At 38.4% G+C, this 19,108-nt stretch overlaps 1 protein-coding gene across 6 annotated transcripts in view; it reads right to left on the reverse strand.

The window, feature by feature from the left end:
* Nucleotides 1–19,108, reverse strand: part of TPR (translocated promoter region, nuclear basket protein) — a 74,184-nt gene that overhangs the window by 43,897 nt on the left and 11,179 nt on the right. For all 6 annotated transcript variants that reach the window (XM_073356694.2, XM_073356693.1, XM_073356692.1 and 3 more), the window contains exons 8-21: nucleotides 18,805–18,885; nucleotides 15,697–15,784; nucleotides 15,025–15,165; nucleotides 14,210–14,301; nucleotides 10,995–11,192; nucleotides 10,259–10,366; nucleotides 9,391–9,617; nucleotides 5,719–5,882; nucleotides 5,306–5,445; nucleotides 5,065–5,213; nucleotides 3,892–4,054; nucleotides 3,200–3,334; nucleotides 2,162–2,302; nucleotides 1,822–1,990 (exon numbers count right to left, since the gene is read on the reverse strand). In XM_073356694.2, coding sequence (XP_073212795.1) covers nucleotides 1,822–1,990; nucleotides 2,162–2,302; nucleotides 3,200–3,334; nucleotides 3,892–4,054; nucleotides 5,065–5,213; nucleotides 5,306–5,445; nucleotides 5,719–5,882; nucleotides 9,391–9,617; nucleotides 10,259–10,366; nucleotides 10,995–11,192; nucleotides 14,210–14,301; nucleotides 15,025–15,165; nucleotides 15,697–15,784; nucleotides 18,805–18,885 — 1,996 coding nt within the window. The remainder of the gene's footprint in view (nucleotides 1–1,821; nucleotides 1,991–2,161; nucleotides 2,303–3,199; nucleotides 3,335–3,891; nucleotides 4,055–5,064; nucleotides 5,214–5,305; nucleotides 5,446–5,718; nucleotides 5,883–9,390; nucleotides 9,618–10,258; nucleotides 10,367–10,994; nucleotides 11,193–14,209; nucleotides 14,302–15,024; nucleotides 15,166–15,696; nucleotides 15,785–18,804; nucleotides 18,886–19,108) is intronic.

A 19,108-nucleotide genomic window follows, 5' to 3' on the forward strand; every position in this document is an offset into this window, starting at 1 on the left:
GTCTTTAAGATGTAAATTATGTCCAAGATATACTTTCTGAAGATAAGATGAGCAGTGACATTGCTTTGTGATTTTCACAGGAAGCAACTTAATTTCACCAGATATTACCCTGGCTGTACTTATTAATTTTTGTGGTGCTGCAAGGGAGAAGTGAGATGAGACAATACACGAGGGTAGTCTGGTAAGACTAGCCTTATAATTAGAGCCCTGTGATTTCTGTAAATATGAAGTCCCACGAAATAAAATGAAAAACGTACATAAAAGAAAATAAAGCAACTGTGTCCTCCCACCCAATACCTCACCCTGCAAGGGTGGCTCCTGCCCCACAGGGCTGGGCCCAGTTCCCTGCATTGTGACCTGATGCATGGGGTGGCAGTGCTGCTCAGACTTGGCCCAGCAACCTTTCTGTCATGACGTGATGGGGTCTCCAGGCCAAATCTGAGTGAGTGGTGTTGTAACCCAAATTTGAAGTACTATTTGCTCAAATTTGGCCCAACTGCCCTCCTACTGCCATGGAGGGGTGGCCAGGCAAAACTTGAGTGGTGCTGTAACCCTGTTCACCAGGGCACAATGCCTGGAACGGGAAGCTGGACTCAGCCCCATGGGGCAAGAACAACTGCTGCTGCAGGGTGAATGTTGGGTGGGCTCACCCTGAAACCCCACAAGGCCTCCCACCCCCCACGGGACATGAGAACTTCCTCAGCCCCCTACCCCTCCATGGAAGGGCCCTCCACTACTCCTGTTGGGATAGATAAAACAAAGTAACACAAAGTTTCCCAAAAGTGAATGAAAAACTATAAAAAGCTTTAACAAATTTCATGTGTCTACTTATAATCTTACCATCCCTTCTAAAAGATAAAGTGCCCTTTCATATTTGGAGGAGAATGTACACATTAAATTTGAACATTTTTTAAACTCAGAATTTTTTTGGGTAATAGAGGAATAAAGAAGTATTTTTTTTTAACAAGTAAGAATTTTCAAGATTCATAAATTTCTTTAAAACACAGTCAAACGAAATTATTTTCCAATGAATTAGAAGTTTTCCTTTAAGGCTAAGAACAAACATGAAAAATTTCAAGCCAAAAGGATTTTTCTTTTAGAAAATCCTAAGCACTAAATAAAAAGCAATAGCTCATGAGGTAAGTGCTTTCTCATCTGTAACTATTGCTAAAAATATTAATATGTTTTTTCTAAATGTTGCACAGTGGAACAAATGAAAATAAATTCATAATCAAAATGTCATAAAATCTTGCATCTTAAACACACAACTAAAGCATACATGAAAACAGGGCTTTTAAAAAAGTTAGTTGCTACCTGTTGAAAGTACACATCACAAAATCTGCAGCTTTAAAAGATACAAGACAAAAACACTGGCCCTAGTGAAGTCAATGCGGAACCAGGATTTCACCCACAATCTTACATTGCAATTATGACATAAAATGCAAGTTCAGAAATTTCCACCCATTACCCTAAGACCACTACCGAGGTCTAAGCAATTAATTTAGATGGTGAGGATGAGGAAGTACAAGATCAGATGTATTTAAGAAATAGCATTTCACATAAAAGGTAAGCTTTCAAGTCTACATAGGAGCCCTATTCATTTGTCCTATTTTTAAGTCGGGTCCATCTGAATTCTTTTATACCTCATATTGGTCAAACTGTATCTGAACATGTTGGAGTAATCAGAATGGGGTTTTCTGATTTCAGAGACTATATTCCTAGATTTACACACAACACTGGACATAACTCACTCTAGTCTCCTCCTTCATTGGGCAGCTTTCAAACTGGTAAATGTTTCAGTAAGTCACCATTTCTCTTTACCTTTACCAGGAGCCTGCTGGGATGTCTGGGAGGCTAACTGAGCTTCAATATTATTCAGCTGCTGTTTCAATGTGGCAGTCTCTTTTTGGGCATTCTTCAGCAGTTCCTTTGTGTTAAGGTGACGGTTCATTTCAGTCTCAAGTTGTCTCTTAGTATCCAACAGATGAACCTGTAAAGGCAGTGTTCTTGAGTCTGCAATACCTGACACATTGCACAAAAATCCAACATAATTAATACAAGACAACAATGTAATGATTAAGCAGATCTTGTAAGCTGGTAAGCAATTTCATTTATTTTTCCCTTAAACACCAATTAGAAAAAATTGCTTACAAGTACTCACATCTTGGTTTTTGGTAAGCACATGCCTTTGTTCCACCTCATTCTCTAGTTTCTTCTTTAGTTGGGATATCTCACGCTCTAGTTTCTCTACCTGGTTGTTGAGTCTTTGTTTAGTCTCTGTCTCAGACCTCTCCAATATCACCTGATAAAAGCATGAAATGTGAATGCTACCATGTGGAACAATTCAGACAAATGAAGAAATCCTAATCACTTAGTATGAGTTAACTCCACACCATTCCTGTTACCCTCACCCCCCCCGCGCACACACAAAAAATTATGCACCACACAATATGCTGTATCAAGATGTTACAACTAACACAGCAGAACTTGTTATCACCATGAAAAGCGAGTTTATAGTGCCTGCCAAATTTTTCTTGTAACTACACAAATCAAACAGCATGTATTTTAAAAAAGATGTGTTATTAAACAAGCGTTCAGTCATCATTAAAGATGAATTTGTTAGGAATGTTATCTTAAGCAATTATTTATGAACCAAGTATTAAACACATCTCAGTGTAACAGGAAAACAAAATTAGTAGGTCAGGCAGTCACCAGAATCAAGTTTGTCGGAGTTAATAAGAAACAAGTAACCACTTTTTTGATCTGATCCACAATTTATAGTCAGTTGCATTTTAATAGTTATATCATCAATGGAAGGAGAATAATTCCTTGTCTTTTGAAAAGTGCACAAAAACGAAGCCCATACTGATAACAGTATTATTGCTCACTGATGAAATTGCTAAGTAACACATTCAAGTAATGAATGTTTGTTTATGACTTGAAACAATGATTGCTGTTTAATGGCCTGTTCCAATGCTTATTGAAGTCAATGATTTCATCAGGCATTGGATAATATCTTGAAACATGCTATTTTCATCAGTATTTTTAAAGCCCTGAATAGAACATGCCAAGTCATCATACTAATTCCTGAAAGATCTGACAAAATGAAGTGTTACACATTTAGTGTTATCAATTGAAAAGACTGTCTCCAGTTCACATGGTTTTTGCTTCCAACAAAAAAGATGGCATTTGATTATACCTGAATAGTTCGCAGATTAGTAAGCAGTAAATTTTGTCCCCTTTGCTCAGCTAATAAAGATTCTCGCTGCTGGGTCAGACGAACTTCAGCCATCTTCAAGATATCCTTCTCTTTTTTCAAGTTCTCTGCTCTCACCTTTAAAAGAGCAAAATTACAAATGAAAATTTAGCATCTTAACAGCAAATCTGTGCATTAGTTAATTTGGGCAAAATTTACCTACTGTATAACTTCTTGAAAAAACAAACATTATAAACAGTCAAGTACTCTTCTAAATGTAACCAGGCTTAAATTTCTGAAGTTTAACAATCTAAGTAAATAAGTTTTAGAATTACAAAACTTTAGCTAGCCGACTAACATTAACCAAAAGCAAAAGCTTCACTCTATTCATCAGTAAAAAAACAACAACAGCCCTTAGAACAGTTTACTGAGTCTCTAAGTATTTGTGATGGTCAACAAAATATCTCACACACATGTTCCAACATGGACATGATTTTAACAGCCAGTGTTTTCACAAGACGAAGTTTTAAGAGATTTAGTACTAGATACTACTGAATTCCGAAATTTCAGGTGGTGTGAAGCACTGGTTCAAATTCTAACAGTTTTCAAGACAATGGAATACAAATTTACTGTGTCACTATACTAAATTTGAAGTGTGTACGAATACAGATTGCATGAAAATGTTGTACAATCACCTCTGCCATAGCCAGCTTTTCATTAGCTCCCCTTAAGTCCTGGGTCATGGTATTAATTATCTGTTCCTGTTTTTGAGTTGTTGCTGTGAGCTTTTGCGTTCTCTCCTGAAGAGATGTTATTTCTCGACGATATCCCTCAACATTGTCCTGCAGCATCTCATAACTTTAAATGGAACAAACAAAAAAAAGTATTTTATATTCCTGAGTTAAATGACTTACACTGAATTACAAGGAGGGTGCATACACTCACATGAACATGCTATGTTTACATGTACCAGTTTGAAGCATGATTTACAGAGATATTAGCCTTGTAAAAGATTAACTGAATTGGAAAAGTAAATGCAAATTAAATAGCTTTCTCTAAAGTGCTAGTCTATTTCTTATCAAGTTTCTGAATATGTTGAATATTTGAGTTAATATCGTGCAAGTAGAAAAGGAGTACTTGTGGCACCTTAGAGACTAACCAATTTATTTGAGCATAAGCTTTCGTGAGCTACAACTCACTTCATCGGATGCAAGCTCAGGAAAGCTTATGCTCAAAGAAATTGGTTAGTCTCTAAGGTGCCACAAGTACTCCTTTTCTTTTTGCGAATACAGACTAACACGGCTGTTACTCTGAAATCTATCATGCAAGTATGGCTAGTTCTTAAATAACGACCAATTAACAAAGCTAAACAGACTTCTCTTCCACTGACAGGCTAGTTGACTATTCTATTCAATACTAGTTGAAGCTCCTCTGGCTTTAAAAACATAAAGTTTCTCTCTCTCTCTCTTTGGCTTTAACCCAGAAAGTTGTATTTCAAATAAAGGATCCACAGTTTCATGTTTGGGTTGTTCCCTTGTTGGATTTCTTGGTTTTTATTTTTAAATAAAGAATTTATTAGGGGTTCCCACTTTGGATTAAGTAACACTGGCACTTTTTTTTTTTTTTGAGTAGCAACATGCTGTCCATTTTGGGCTTTTTGCGGAATTATAAAGTAGCCATGTAACAATGCACCTAAATTTGCCTGTGTGGCAACTGCCTTCTCACTCAATTGGAAACAAGGGTATTTTATTAGCAGTTCATATCAACAAACATGCTATATAGTCTAACACCAAGCAATTAGCTTGTTTTCTCACATGTAAGACAAGAAAATGGAGTTCTATTTGGAAATGTAATAAACACCAAATTACCGTTTGGAGGCAAATTCAAGTTGGGTGGACATCTTAGCATTCTGTGACCGCAAGTCTGTGACTTGCTCCTGAAGTTTTTCATTTTGTTCATTTAGCAGCTTGTCATTCTCTGCCTTTTCTTTTCTGTAGTTCTCAAAAACTTCCCGCAGCTACAGTAAGCATTAAGGAACAATCATTAAGAAGATTACATGGTGAAAAACACAAATTATTTGAAATGTTTACCGAAAAAAATACAGTTTACCTGTTTAAGTGCAGCCTTAGCCTCTACTGCTTCTACTGACTCAGTCATTGACACTGGAGCAGGAGTTGACATGGCCTGAGGCATACCTGAACGTTTTGGGGTTGATGTAAAAGAAATTTCCTCTGGCAACATACTTGAAGCTTTATAAAAATAAAAACTACATTTTAAAACCACCAAATATACAAACAGAAGATTGAATCTCAGTCACTTGGTGTTGGGAAGGCTAGGAGTTCTTAGAGCAAAAAACTTATATATTTCATATTTTCCATATGCCATCTAACGATAAACACTGAACAACACAGACCAACTAAAAAAAGGTTCCAATCCTCTCTATGCATCATTTTAGAAAGCTATCAACTACTGTGAAGTTCTTTGACATGTGGAAACTTATGAGTTGCTAACACAAGCCTAACCTTGCACTGGAATGACAACTCCAGTTGTCTGAGCTAACAGTACACGGTACATATCACGCTGACGAACTATAGAGTCTACAAGCTGCATCTGAACATGACGTGCTTCACGCAGTTTCTCTAACTCATGGATGGCTTCCTCAAGTTGACTCTGCAGCTCAGAAATTCTGAAACAGAGAAAAGACAGGATTTTGTTTTCTTTTTAACTGTATTTAGACAGCAATTATTATTAGCCATGATGGCATTTTTACAGAAGCATTTAAACTATTTAATCACAATAGGCCTTCAAAACTGTTTAGTCCATCCTTGGAACTTTAATTAGTATCACTGGGAGTTCTGAGCAAAGATACATGGACTGGACAAGGCCCTTGGACTTGAACAATTTTTCTTTTAAAAAGTGAGCAAACATGACTGCCTGGCTTAGTCAGTCACGTATTGGCAGATGTCCTATTGCTCATCTTATTTGAGCTCTCAGTTGTTTTAAATTTTGGGTATAATTACAGTACCTTGTTAAACTGACAACATAGAAACATGCAATCCATTTAGCAAATACAAAATATGTCCCGCTATGCCACTGATTAATCTGACAGGGGAAATGGAGATTCCCTTCTCTTAAGACGGGGGAGGGCTATATGCCAGTCAATTGGCTGGGTGCCCCTTCCCACATATATTGACAGGCGATAAATTGGATAATACAAAGAAATAAATTCCTGCACTTGGAGCTGTGGGGGTCTGTGCCTGCTGATGGTCCATGTCCTCAAAATGTCTCGTGGCCCTCAATCAGCTAACAGGCCACACAGGCCACAGGTTGCCCACCACTGCTCTAGGCTTTGGCTGATTGGCATTGGTCCCCATATCACGGACCCGCTTAAGAGATGGGATTTTTTCACCTTCCATGAGCATCCACTATGTGTAGGCCACAGGTTTGGAGGTTTTGCTATTATTTAGGTTTTCTTCACATAGTTTCAAAGCACCTGTAACTTTATGGAGGCAAGAGACAGATTTGAAGACGGTTGGCAGTTTTTCAAAGAGACATTATTAAGGGCATAAGAGGAAACTAACCCACTGTGTAGGAAATATAGGAAGTATGGCAAGAGACCACCTTGGCTTAACCAGGAGACCACCCTGTCCTAACCAGGAAATACAAGAAAGTCCTACAAAAAGTGGAAAATATGTCAAATTACAAAGGATGAATATAAACAAATAGCGCAAGTATGCAGGGACAAAATTAGAAAGGCCAAGGCACAAAACGAGATCAAAGTAGCTAGAGACATAAAGGATAACAATAAAACATTCTACAAATACATTAGAAGCAAGAGGAAAACCAAGGACAAAGTAGGCCCATTACTCAATGACGGGGGAAAAACAATAAAAGAAAATGTAGAAATGGCAGAGGTGCTTAATGACTTCTTTGTTTTGGTTTTCACTAAGAAGGTTGGTGGTGATTGGACATCTAACATAGTGAATGTCAGTGAAAATGAGGAAGGATCAGAGGCTAAAATAGGGAAAGAAGAAGTTAAAAATTACTGAGACATTTTAGATGTCTTCCAGTCACCAGGGCCTGATTAAATCCATCCTACAGGGTACTAAAGGAGCTGACTGAAGTGATAGCTGACCCATTAGCAATTATCTTTGAAAGTCATGGAAAACAGGAGAGATTCCAGAAGACTGGAAAAGGGCATATTTTGTGCCAATCTATAAAAAGGGAAATGAGAACAACCCGGGGAATTACAGACTGGTCAGCTTAACTTCAGTACCTGGAAAGATAATGAAGCAAATAATTAAGCAATCAATTTGCAAACATCTAGAAAACAACAAGGTGATAAGTAACAGTCAGCATGGATTTGTCAAGGACAAATCCTGTCATACCAACCTGATAGCCTTCTTTGACAGGGTAACAAATCTTGTGGATGGGGGGGAAAGCGGTAGACATGGTATATCTTGACTTGATTAACATTTTGATACTGTCTCGCATGACCTCATAAACAAACTAGGGAAATGCAATCTAGATGGAACTACTATAAGGTGGGTGCAAAACTGGTTGGAAAACCATTCCCAGAGTAGTTATCAGTGGTTCACAGTCATGCTGGAAGGGCATAATGAGTGGAGTCCCGCAGGGATCAGTTTTCAGTCCAGTTCTGTTCAACATCTTCATCAATGATTTAGATCGGCGTAACCAACCTGTGGCTCTGGAGCCACATGTGGCTCTTCAGAAGTTAATATGCACTTGTATAGGCACTGACTTCAGACCTGGAGCTACAGGTGCCAATTTTCCAATATGCCGGGGGGTTCTCACTGCTCAACCCCTGGCTCTGCCACAGACCCTGCCCTCACTCCACCCCTTCCTGCTCCCTCCCCTGAGCCTGCATTGCCCTCACTCCTCCTCCCCCGCCCCACGTCACGAAAAAGCTGATCGGGAGGTGCGAGGAGGGAAGGGGAGGCACTCATCAGTGGAGCTGCTGGTGGGTGGGAGGCACTGGGAGCGGGGTGGGGGAGCTGATAGGGGGCTGCTGACATATTACTATGGCTCTTTGGTACATTGGTCAATTCTGGCTCCTTCTCAGGCTGGCCACCCCTGATTTAGGTAATGGCATACAGAGTACCCTTATAAAGTTTGCAGACAATACCAAGCTGGGAGGAGTGGCAAATGCTTTGGAGACTGGGATTATAATTCAAAATGATCTGGACAAACTAGAGAAATGGTCTGAAGTAAATAGGATTAAATTCAATAAGGACAAATGCAAAGTACTCCACTTAACAAGGAACAATCAGTTCCACAAACAAAATGGGAAATGACTGCCCCGGAGTACTGCGGAAAGGGATCTGGGGGTTATAGTGGACCACAAGCTAAATATGAGTCAACAGCGTAACGCTGTTGCAAAAAAAGCGAACATCATTCTGGGGTATATTAACAGGAATGTTGTAGGCAAGACATGAGAAGTAATTCTTCTGCTAACTCTGCACTGACTAGGCCTCAACTGGAGTATTGCATCCAGTCCTGGGTGCTACATTTCAGGAAAGATGTGGACAAACTGGAGAAAGTCCAGAGAAGAGCTATAAAAATTATTAAAGGTTAGAAAACATGACCTATGAGGGAAGATTGAAAAAACTGGGTTTGTTTAGTCTGGAAAAGAGAAGACAGAGGGGACATGATAACAGTTTTCAAGTACATAAAAAATTATTACAAGGAGGAGGGAGAAAACTTGTTTCTTAACAACAATGGGCTTAAATTGCAGCAAGGGAGGCTTAGGTTGAACATTAGGAAAAACTTCTTAATTATCAGGGTAGTTAAGCACTGGAATAAATTGCCTAGGGAGGTTGTGGAATCTCCATCATTGGATATTTTTAAGAGCAGGTTAGACCAACAACTGTCAGGAATGGTCTAGATCAGGAGTTCTCAACAAATTTTTTGGCGGCCTCAGTGCAATTTTTCCTAAAACACTTAATTAACTTTAGGAAAAACAAACCAATTTTAAAAACCTGATTTTAAAAACCTTCCAATGACGGGAATTTCACAACCTCCCTTGGAAGCTTATTCCAGAGTTTAACTATCATTATAGTTAGAAAGTTTTTCCTAGTAACTGACCTAAATCTACCTTGCTGCAGATTAAGCCCTTTATTTTCATGTCATGTTACTGGCAAGTATGAAAACTTTGCTGAAGGAGGAACGTTTACCTAGATGAAGTTGTTTCTTGTTCCTCCCTTTCTCTAGCCTCCCCAAGCTCCCGAAGAGCCACCAAGAGACGCTGATTCTGCTGCTGAAGTTCCTCAATATTTCTGTAGGAGACGAGATGCTGGGATATTACTTCAGAAGAGCTACTGATGTCAGCAGAGCTCACTTCTTCATCACGAATTACATGATTGCCTCTGGCTTCCTCAAGTTCCATTAAAAGCACTCTCACCTGAAAAAGAACATTCAGAGGTTATAAAACTGTAACTTACATTTGGTTTTAAAAATGTATTTTTTTACAGACAAACTGTTTAGAAGCAAAACACTTGAAAGTTCTGTATTTTCTAACTTTCTATAAAGTATTCTGTCTAGAATTAAAATTGAATAGCAGAGTTTTCTTTACAAATATGAATTAAATTTCCCTAAAGCCCTTTGAGGTTAGTAGGAGTTATCCTCATTTTACAGTGAGATAGAGGTTCAGTCCTTTGTCCAACGCTACAGAATCCATGTTAGAGATAGAGCTTGAACTCAGGTATTCCTGGTTCACAATCCTGTGCTCCGATCAGTTGACCTTCCACTCCCACACAAACAAAATCCAATTCATATTGGAATTTTCCATGTCAGACATGCATCATGTTCTCCCAAAGATGACTTCAACTTTTGATAATTTGGACTTAATCTAATTTTATAAGCAGAAACGGAAATAGTACACCGCCCCAGGGAAATGCTTTTAAGGACATCAGCAACATCAGAGGTGTACTTCACAAAGTCGATCTCAGAATGTATAATACAGCAACTGATCACTGAATTAACAAGAGTGAGAGCACTCCAGTACTGTATTAGGAAAAAGAAATGAGTAATATTTGTTCTAACCTGCTGTGAAAGGTCTTTCACTTGTATTTCCAGTCTTTGGTTCTCTCTTTCCAGTACAGAAGCATGCTTATTGGCTTTATCAGTGTCCTCTTGCAAACGCTGAATTTCCTATAAAAAAAAACCAAATGAACTTTTATATAAAACATCTACAAACTCAGAATTGATTAACACTTCCTGCTACAGTGATCATGCCAAATATGGTGAAATAACTAGTAAAAAAATACAGCTATTGTGCCTCAAGGCAACCAAGTATTTGTTTTCTCAATTGAGACTAGAGTCTGTCTTTTTCCACAATCAAAATGAAAAGAAACCAAATCATTACTTTTGCAAATTATATTTTAATTAGTTTTTGTAACGCCACACACTAAAATTATAGGATGAGATTCTTCAAAGCTGCCTAAAGGATTTGGAAACCCAATTTCCATGATAATTAATTGAAATTGGAAATCTAAATCCTATGTTGCTTAGTTACTCATTAATTCCCTGTTTTGGTACCCCCTTGCAAATTAAGATCAAATATGTAAAGCCTTTGTTATAAATTTGTTTTCTTCTCACAGAAGGTCATAAGACTACAGGTAAACACACCGTTCTAGAACTGCAACAGAGATCATGAACAATCTTGTCCATAACCACTCAAGAACTGGAAAACACAAAACAGTTTCTTTTGCACAACACATCAGTTAGTAGAATCCATTCACTTATGTTTACAAATTTATTTTTTAATATCCACACTGACCTTCATAGCTTGTTCAAGCTTAGCAGACAAACTGGCTACAGCTTTTTGTGACCGTTCATACTCTTCACGTTGCCGTTTTAAAATTGGTGCTTTGGCTTCCACTTCCTGTACTATTTCATCTAAATACTTATTAATTCTCTTATTTTCCAGCTTCTCCAGAAGTAGCTGATCCTGTGTTTCCACGTACGCATTGTAAAGCTGTGTCAAGAAAACATGTTTTTTTAAAAGTGTAACCAGTCATCTCAAAACACACTTATTTAATGATTACTATTTCACACATTTGATATACATGTTTTACATCGGTTTCAGAGGAACAGCCGTGTTAGTCTGTATTCGCAAAAAGAAAAGGAGTACTTGTGGCACCTTAGAGACTAACCAATTTATTTGAGCATGAGCTTTCGTGAGCTACAGCTCACTTCATCAGATGTTTACCGTGGAAACTGCAGCAGACTTTATATACACACAGAAATCATGAAACAATACCTCCTCCCACCCCACTGTCCTGCTGGTAATAGCTTATCTAAAGTGATCAACAGGTGGGCCATTTCCAGCACAAATCCAGGTTTTCTCACCCTCCACCCCCCCACACAAATTCACTCTCCTGCTGGTGCTAGCCCATCCAAAGTGACAACTCTTTACATAATCAAGTCGGGCTATTTCCTGCATAGATCAAGGTTTTCTCACATCCCCCCCACCCCCATACACACACAAACTCACTCTCCTGCTGGTAATAGCTCATCTAAACTGACCATTCTCCAGGTTTAAATCCAAGTTAAACCAGAACATCTGGGGGGGGGGGGTAGGAAAAAACAAGAGGAAACAGGCTACCTTGCATAATGACTTAGCCACTCCCAGTCTCTATTTAAGCCTAAATTAATAGTATCCAATTTGCAAATGAATTCCAATTCAGCAGTTTCTCGCTGGAGTCTGGATTTGAAGTTTTTTTGTTTTAAGATAGCGACCTTCATGTCTGTGATTGCGTGACCAGAGAGATTGAAGTGTTCTCCGACTGGTTTATGAATGTTATAATTCTTGACATCTGATTTGTGTCCATTTATTCTTTTACGTAGAGACTGTCCAGTTTGACCAATGTACATGGCAGAGGGGCATTGCTGGCACATGATGGCATAGATCACATTGGTGGATGTGCAGGTGAACGAGCCTCTGATAGTGTGGCTGATCAGTTCTGATCAGTTACATCACGTTCTGTAACACATTTTATATTCAGGTAATCTTTTCAACTGCATTCACTGAGTTGAATAACTAATTGGTTTAAGCTTTATATTAGTTTATGATGCAAATATTCTGTGATGTTATCGTCCCTATTGTTAAATATTTGCCATTTTTCAAGTTCTAGTGTAACTACAGCAATGTAATTCTATACAAAATGAAAAAGGGCAAATCTTAAATATGTTCTAACTAGATATTTGACATAGATCAAAATTCATAGATGGCAGATCAAGCAATAAAAACCTTAGTAATACCAAGTTTAGCAACAAACAAAAGTTTCATTTTGGAACCAATATCTTCAGTGGTTGGAGAAAAGGAAAGAACGAGAAAAGAAAGATGAAAAAATATATCATACAACTAAATCCATTCTTCCTACAAAAGTACAATTAGTTCCATCATAGAGAACACTTTAAAGTTCAGTGTATTTTGACACATTCTGAGCATCCCTTATGACGGTGACAGAAGGAAAAGCTCTACTGTAAAAAACTGGTGTGCACAAATAAAACGATGACCAGATTCAAATGTGATTGGATATGACATTTTCAGGACTGAAGAAACACTCTCTCTTTTTATGTTTCAAAAAAACCCTTGACATTACTGCTTTTTTAAACTCACTAAGACCCTGATCCAGCAAAACACTTTAGCACGTGTTTAACTTTAAGGATGTGAGTAAACCCATTGACTGAGATCACGTGATTGTGACCCTAAGAGCATCCCAGGAGCCAAGGGGCTCCCTGGTACCTAACAGTTAGTCTCAGCAGGCCTGACTGGGTAAGTGTACCCCAACTCACTGTGATCACAGTCCGTATCTAATTGGTGTCATGTGAGGTATCATATGCGAACTGGTAACATGATGGTCATTAACAATATTGTGCAGGGTGATATTTGAAAAATTGTAAATTTGTGATGGAAATATGCTCTGAAAATGTGCTCGGCAGGTAGGGTTTAAGGCACAAAGGAATGTGGTTCCATTTGCTTGAATGGTGTTGCCAATGTAAACTGAGCAAGGAGAGGCAACTGAAGTATAGTCACACAAAAGGTAAACAAAGCAACCGACTAGCAATTGGGGTAGATAAGCCATGATGGGGGGGAGGAGACTGCAAAAATTAACATGGCATCAGTTTCCTGAGCTGCAAGGAAGGTTTCCTATCTTTGAAAACAAAGATAAACTTTGAGGATATGAGCAAAGAGAGAAAGCCATTTTGGCATCTTTCACCTGAGGAGATAAAGAAACCAGACTCTGGGTTCCATGTTGGGTCCTGGCTTGAGACTGGCCAGCTATCCTGGAAGAATGACTGTGGTGAGAAAACTACTTTGAATGAAAAAGATTCTAGTCTGTTAAGTTAGATTTTAGTCTTAGAAGCATATTTTTACCTTTGTTCGTTTGTAACCATTACTATCTCAATTCCTCCTACTTGGCACCACTTAAATATCTACTCTTTGTTAATAAACTTAATCTTGTATTATTACACAACCATATGAGTGCAGCATTTCAAATTGAAGAGTAAAATACTTAGCCAAACTAATAGGCTGGTGCTGTGTACTGTCTCTTAAAGGAGCAGTGAACTTGATACGGTTTGTGAGTGCTACAGTGAGAGGAGCTGAGTAGTACAAAAGAGACTGTTCTGTGGAGACTCAGGACTGGAAGAGTCTTGGTGTCATCCTGCAAGGGGTAACCAGGCTGGTGGAAGTCAGGGTAAGGTCACTATGCTGTAAGCAGGCTGATGGTGTCAGCACTCTGAGCCAAAGCCGCAGAGCACAGAAGCACCCAGGGTTTAGGGCAGGCAGTAAACACAACCCTTACTGTTCTGAGTGAGCCTCCAAAGTGTAACAGAGATGAAGTGCTTTGATGGATTAGGGCCAGGGACATCTGAGTAAATACTTTGTATCCATGTTGTTAATGTTGTAAGAAAGATTTTAGTCAAAGGCCCAAATAGATAAATGGATTTTGAGTCATGAATTTATAATAAACTAACTCTACCTACCTCGGTTAACTTCATTCCAGGTTTCACCACTTTAGCTACTGCTGCAGCAGTAGGAGACATGGCTGTCAGCTCTTCCTCAGACAGTATGGCTCCTGGATGAGTCAAAACCCCAAAACATATGTCAAATCATACATAAAATAGAGAGAAAGTATTCCACAGATGCTTACATTTTATTTCTAGTACACAAATACTATGCACATACGCTCAAAGACAAACACACATACTGTACACAGACAACAATCATTACAAATAAGGTGTTATGAACCTTCTCAAAAATAACGACTAGGAAAAAATTCCATGTGGTTCTAGAATCTTAGAAATTAGAAATAAAATACACCTAATTCTAGTGCAAAATTGTTCTTTATAATATATTCTATAGAGCTTTGTCCAATCTAGTTATAAGTGTTCAAAAAAATCTCATTGTCAGACTCTTGAGTCTTCAATCACAAAATGTAAACATACAATTTAAATAGCAGGGATGCCCCTGAAATACAATGGCTGGCAGAGCTCAACTGTGCCAAACTACAAGTGACACTCTAGTAGAGTGAAAGAAGAAAAAAAAAAGTGCTACCTTCCAAATTTTAAAAAATTAAAACAAAATACAACAGTAACTGGTTTTCTCTGATATTTGGACTGTAGCAGATATATTTAGATTGATCTCTGCTACATAATATTGTCCCTAGATACTATCATATGTTTTAAGATGAAGATTCAGTGCACTTATTTGGTTTAGAAATTGCAATGCAAAAACCCTTTTTGAAAATTACTTCATATATAAAATCTGGCACTTATGAACAGTTCAAATGTTATCCTACCTTTACGTTTTGTAGCGGAAAGTAAATCATTAGCATTCTCCAGTTCTTTCTCTAACTTGCTAATCTTCTCTCTCAGTTCTTTTTCCATTGCAGTTTTAGACTCCTCCACCTCAGCCAAATGATCCTCTGTTGCTTTGTTAGCTAAAATTACATATAATTTTTTTTCTCTCTTTAAAGAGAGTGAAGTATACAAAAGTATCTTTAAAAAGGTTTCTTAAATGTCCTCTGAGAAGGACATTAAATCATTCAGCTTAGAAAGAAAGCATAAACTGGTGTTCTGCTGAATACAGAAGAGGGCTAAAAATTAAACAGCAAGATTAGGACAAGCCAGTCTAAAATAACGAGAATGACAAGATGATACAGGTCAAATTTCTTTAAAGACCTTCTGCAGAAATTATATCTTCTCAAAATCACAATAACATTAAGAAAATTCTACAAGTACATTCAGATATCATAGGAATGTACGAAGATATTTTTTAAAGTTATAAAATAACTATTACAAGACAATTCAACATGACATTTTAACAACATTTCCCACAGATGAATATTGAAAAAATTTCCTTCGTAACTGCCATTGTTTTGGGGGTGTTTTTACTCAGAAACCGTTTAACTAAACAGGAACAGAAAACAAAACCATTAAAAACTATGCAGCTCTTACAAGTAGCTTCTCACCTTCACCTGCTTCTTGCAAGAGTTTGTGCAGCTCCTCTACTGCTCGTGTCAGCTCATTGCTCTTTGCTTCTGAATCATCCGCAGCACTCTAAATACAAGTGTATTATTTCATCTTTTGTTATTGAACAGTTACAAATAAGGTAGCTCCTCAGAGGAATCAACAAGATGTTGGTATAAATATGTAACACACACCAAGGTATTACTCTAATTGGAAACAGTTGTCCCGGAGTGTAAGTCCCAACAATACTGTAATGAAGGGTCTTGAAATTCAGGTGCTAACTCCCCATTTTAGAGGAAAATGGTCAGTTGTTGACATAACCAAAGTTATTTAACATGTTTGCATGGCTGTATTTCAGCAGTATTTTTAGGGGGCCGGCTTTGTATAAAAAAATCAAATTTTCTGAAAATTCAAAAAATCAACTTTTTCTGAAGTATGAGCTTTCATTCTTAGATATAAATGTTTTTGGCAAGTTAGTATTTATACTATACTTTTCACTTGAATAGCTCCTTCTTTTGAGGATCTCAGTGTGATTTGCTGTACAAACAATAGAATTACTGCTTTGTAACACTGCTGTGAAAAGACATTATCCTCCATTTTAAAGGGAGAGCAAGTGAAGCAGAAAGAAATTAAGGCCCACACCTCTCTAAAACTTGCCTCTAATTTTGCGTGCCCAGATTTAGACTGCTAGGATCTAATTTTCAGAGATGATGAGAAACCACAATTCCGGTTGAAGTCTATAGACACTGTGGATGCTCAGCAACTCTGCAAATCCGGCCCTATATAAGAGGGACACTCAAAAACTGTGACATGAAAATTAGAGGCCAGTTAAATTTTTTGTAGATTTTTCTTGTAAACAAAATTTGTTTTCATAAAAACCTCATGCATAATGAACCTTGTTAAGCAAATATTTATTTTTTCATACTTAAAAATAGAAGCAAACTTCTATTTATATATTATTAAATATAAATATACATACACATACTTCAGAGAATCATAGGCCTGGAAGGGACCTTGAGAGGTCATCTAGTCCAGTTCTCCTGCACTCAGGGCAGGACTTATTATTTAGATAATTCCTGCCAGGTATTTGTCTAACCTGCTCTTAAAAATCTCCAATGATGGAGATTCTACAACCTCCCTAGACAATTTATTCCAGTGCTTAACCACCCTGATAGTTAGGAAGCTTTTCCTAATATCCAACCTAAATTACAGCAAGGGCAGTTTAAGCCCATTGCTTCTTGTCCTATCCTCAGGGGTTAAAGAGAATAATTTTTCTCCCTCCCCATTGTAACAACCTTTTATGAACTTGAAAACTTATGTCCCCTCTCAGTCATCTCTTCTCTACACTAAACAAACCACATCTTTCCTGAAATGTGGCACCCAGAACTGGACATAATACTCTAGTTGAGGCCTAATCAATGTGGAGTACAGTGGAAGAATTACTTCTCATGTCTTGAATACAACACTCCTGCTAATACATCCCAGAATTATGTTTGCTTTTTGGCAACAGTTGATGACCGCTTTCCCCCCATCCACAAGGCTTGTTACCCTGTCAAAGAAAGCTATTATGTTGGTTTGACACAATTTGTTCTTGACAAATCCATGCTGACTTTACTTATCACCTTATTATCCTCTAGGTGTTTGGAAATTAATTGTTTAATTATTTGCTCCATTATCATTCCAGGTACTGAAGTTTAACTGACTGGTCTGTAATTCCTCGGGGTTGACATTATTTCCCTTTTTATAGATTGACTCTATATTTGCCCCTTTCCAGTCCTCTGGAATCTCTCCCAACTTTCATGACTTTTTGAAGATAATCGCTAATGGGTCAGATACCTCCTCAGTCAGCTCCTTGACTAATTACATGTGTAGGATGGTAGTCCAGTAGATTACAAAAAGGTAAGATTTTAAATGCAGTGTGAAATATAACACCATCATTACCACCACCTACAAAGTTAGGGTCATTTCAGGCATTTGGCCACATCAGCTGCCCAACCCTGATGAGGTTCAACAAGGACAAGTGCAGAGTTCTGCACTTAGGACAGAAGAATCCAATGCACCGCTACAAACTAGGGACCGAATGGCTAGGCAGCAGTTCTGCAGAGAAGGACCTAGGGGTGACAGTGGACGAGAAGCTGGATATGTGTCAACAGTGTGCCCTTGTTGCCAAGAAGGCCAATGGCATTTTGGGGTGTATAAGTAGGGGCATGCCAGCAGATCGAGGGACGTGATCGTTCCCCTCTATTCGACATTGGTGAGGCCTCATCAGGAGTACTGTGTCCAGTTTTGGGCCCCACACTTCAAGAAGGATGTGGATAAATTGGAGAGAGTCCAGCGAAGGGCAACAAAAATGATTAGGGGACTGGAACACATGAGTTATGAGGAGAGGCTGAGGGAACTGGGATTGTTTAGTCTACAGAAGAGAAGAATGAGGGGGGATTTGATAGCTGCTTTCAACTACCTGAAAGGTGGATCCAAAGAGGATGGATCTAGACTATTCTCAGTGATAGCAGACGACAGGACAAGGAGTAATGGTCTCAAGTTGCAGTGGGGGAGGTTTAGGTTGGATATTAGGAAAAACTTTTTCACTAGGAGGGTGGTGAAACACTGGAATGCGTTACCTAGGGAGGTGGTGGAATTCCCTTCCTTAGAAGTTTTTAAGGTCAGGCTTGACAAAGCCCTGGCTGGGATGATTTAGTTGGGGATTGGTCCTGCTCTCGGCAGGGGGTTGGACTAGATGGCCTCCAGAGGTCCCTTCCAACTCTGTTATTCTATGATTCTATGAACCCAAGCTTATTCTTCCATATCCTTCTTTCAACATATCAGAGCAAATCTATGCATAGTGTCCTAATGCTATCTATGAAGTTTTTGAGAGATCTGTTCCTTTTAGTGAAAATGCATGTGATAAAAATCACTATCCTATTGGCCAGAAGAAACTAAACAGGACTTCGGAGGATTATGGAAGAGAACCATCCTCCCATCTCACATTAACACTTTATATAGGCAGAAACATAGCTCTGGGAAAATAGCCTGACCTGTATCACACTCCAAACCCTGGACCTACTTCCATATAATTCTAATATGAATGTACCCAACATCCCCAAACTTACCTTGTACAAGTTAGATAACTTTATGTGGGCATTTAGTTCATTATGGAATCTTTCTTCCATACCAGCTTGCTGTTCTTTTGCCTGATGAATAAAAAAACATGAATTCATAGTACTGGTTCTGTTTCAACTGAATTGCAAGCCACTGAGGTGGCAAAGTTTGCAGACAATATTAAATTACTCAAGACAGTTAAGTCTAAAGCTGACGGCAAAGAGTTACAAAGGGATCTCACGAAACTGGGTGACGGGACAACAAAATGGCAAACAAAATTCAGTGTTGGTTAAGTGCAAAGTAATGCACATTTGC

This window comes from Lepidochelys kempii, chromosome 8 (genome assembly GCF_965140285.1).
Source record: "Lepidochelys kempii isolate rLepKem1 chromosome 8, rLepKem1.hap1, whole genome shotgun sequence".
NCBI lineage: Eukaryota > Metazoa > Chordata > Testudines > Cheloniidae > Lepidochelys > Lepidochelys kempii.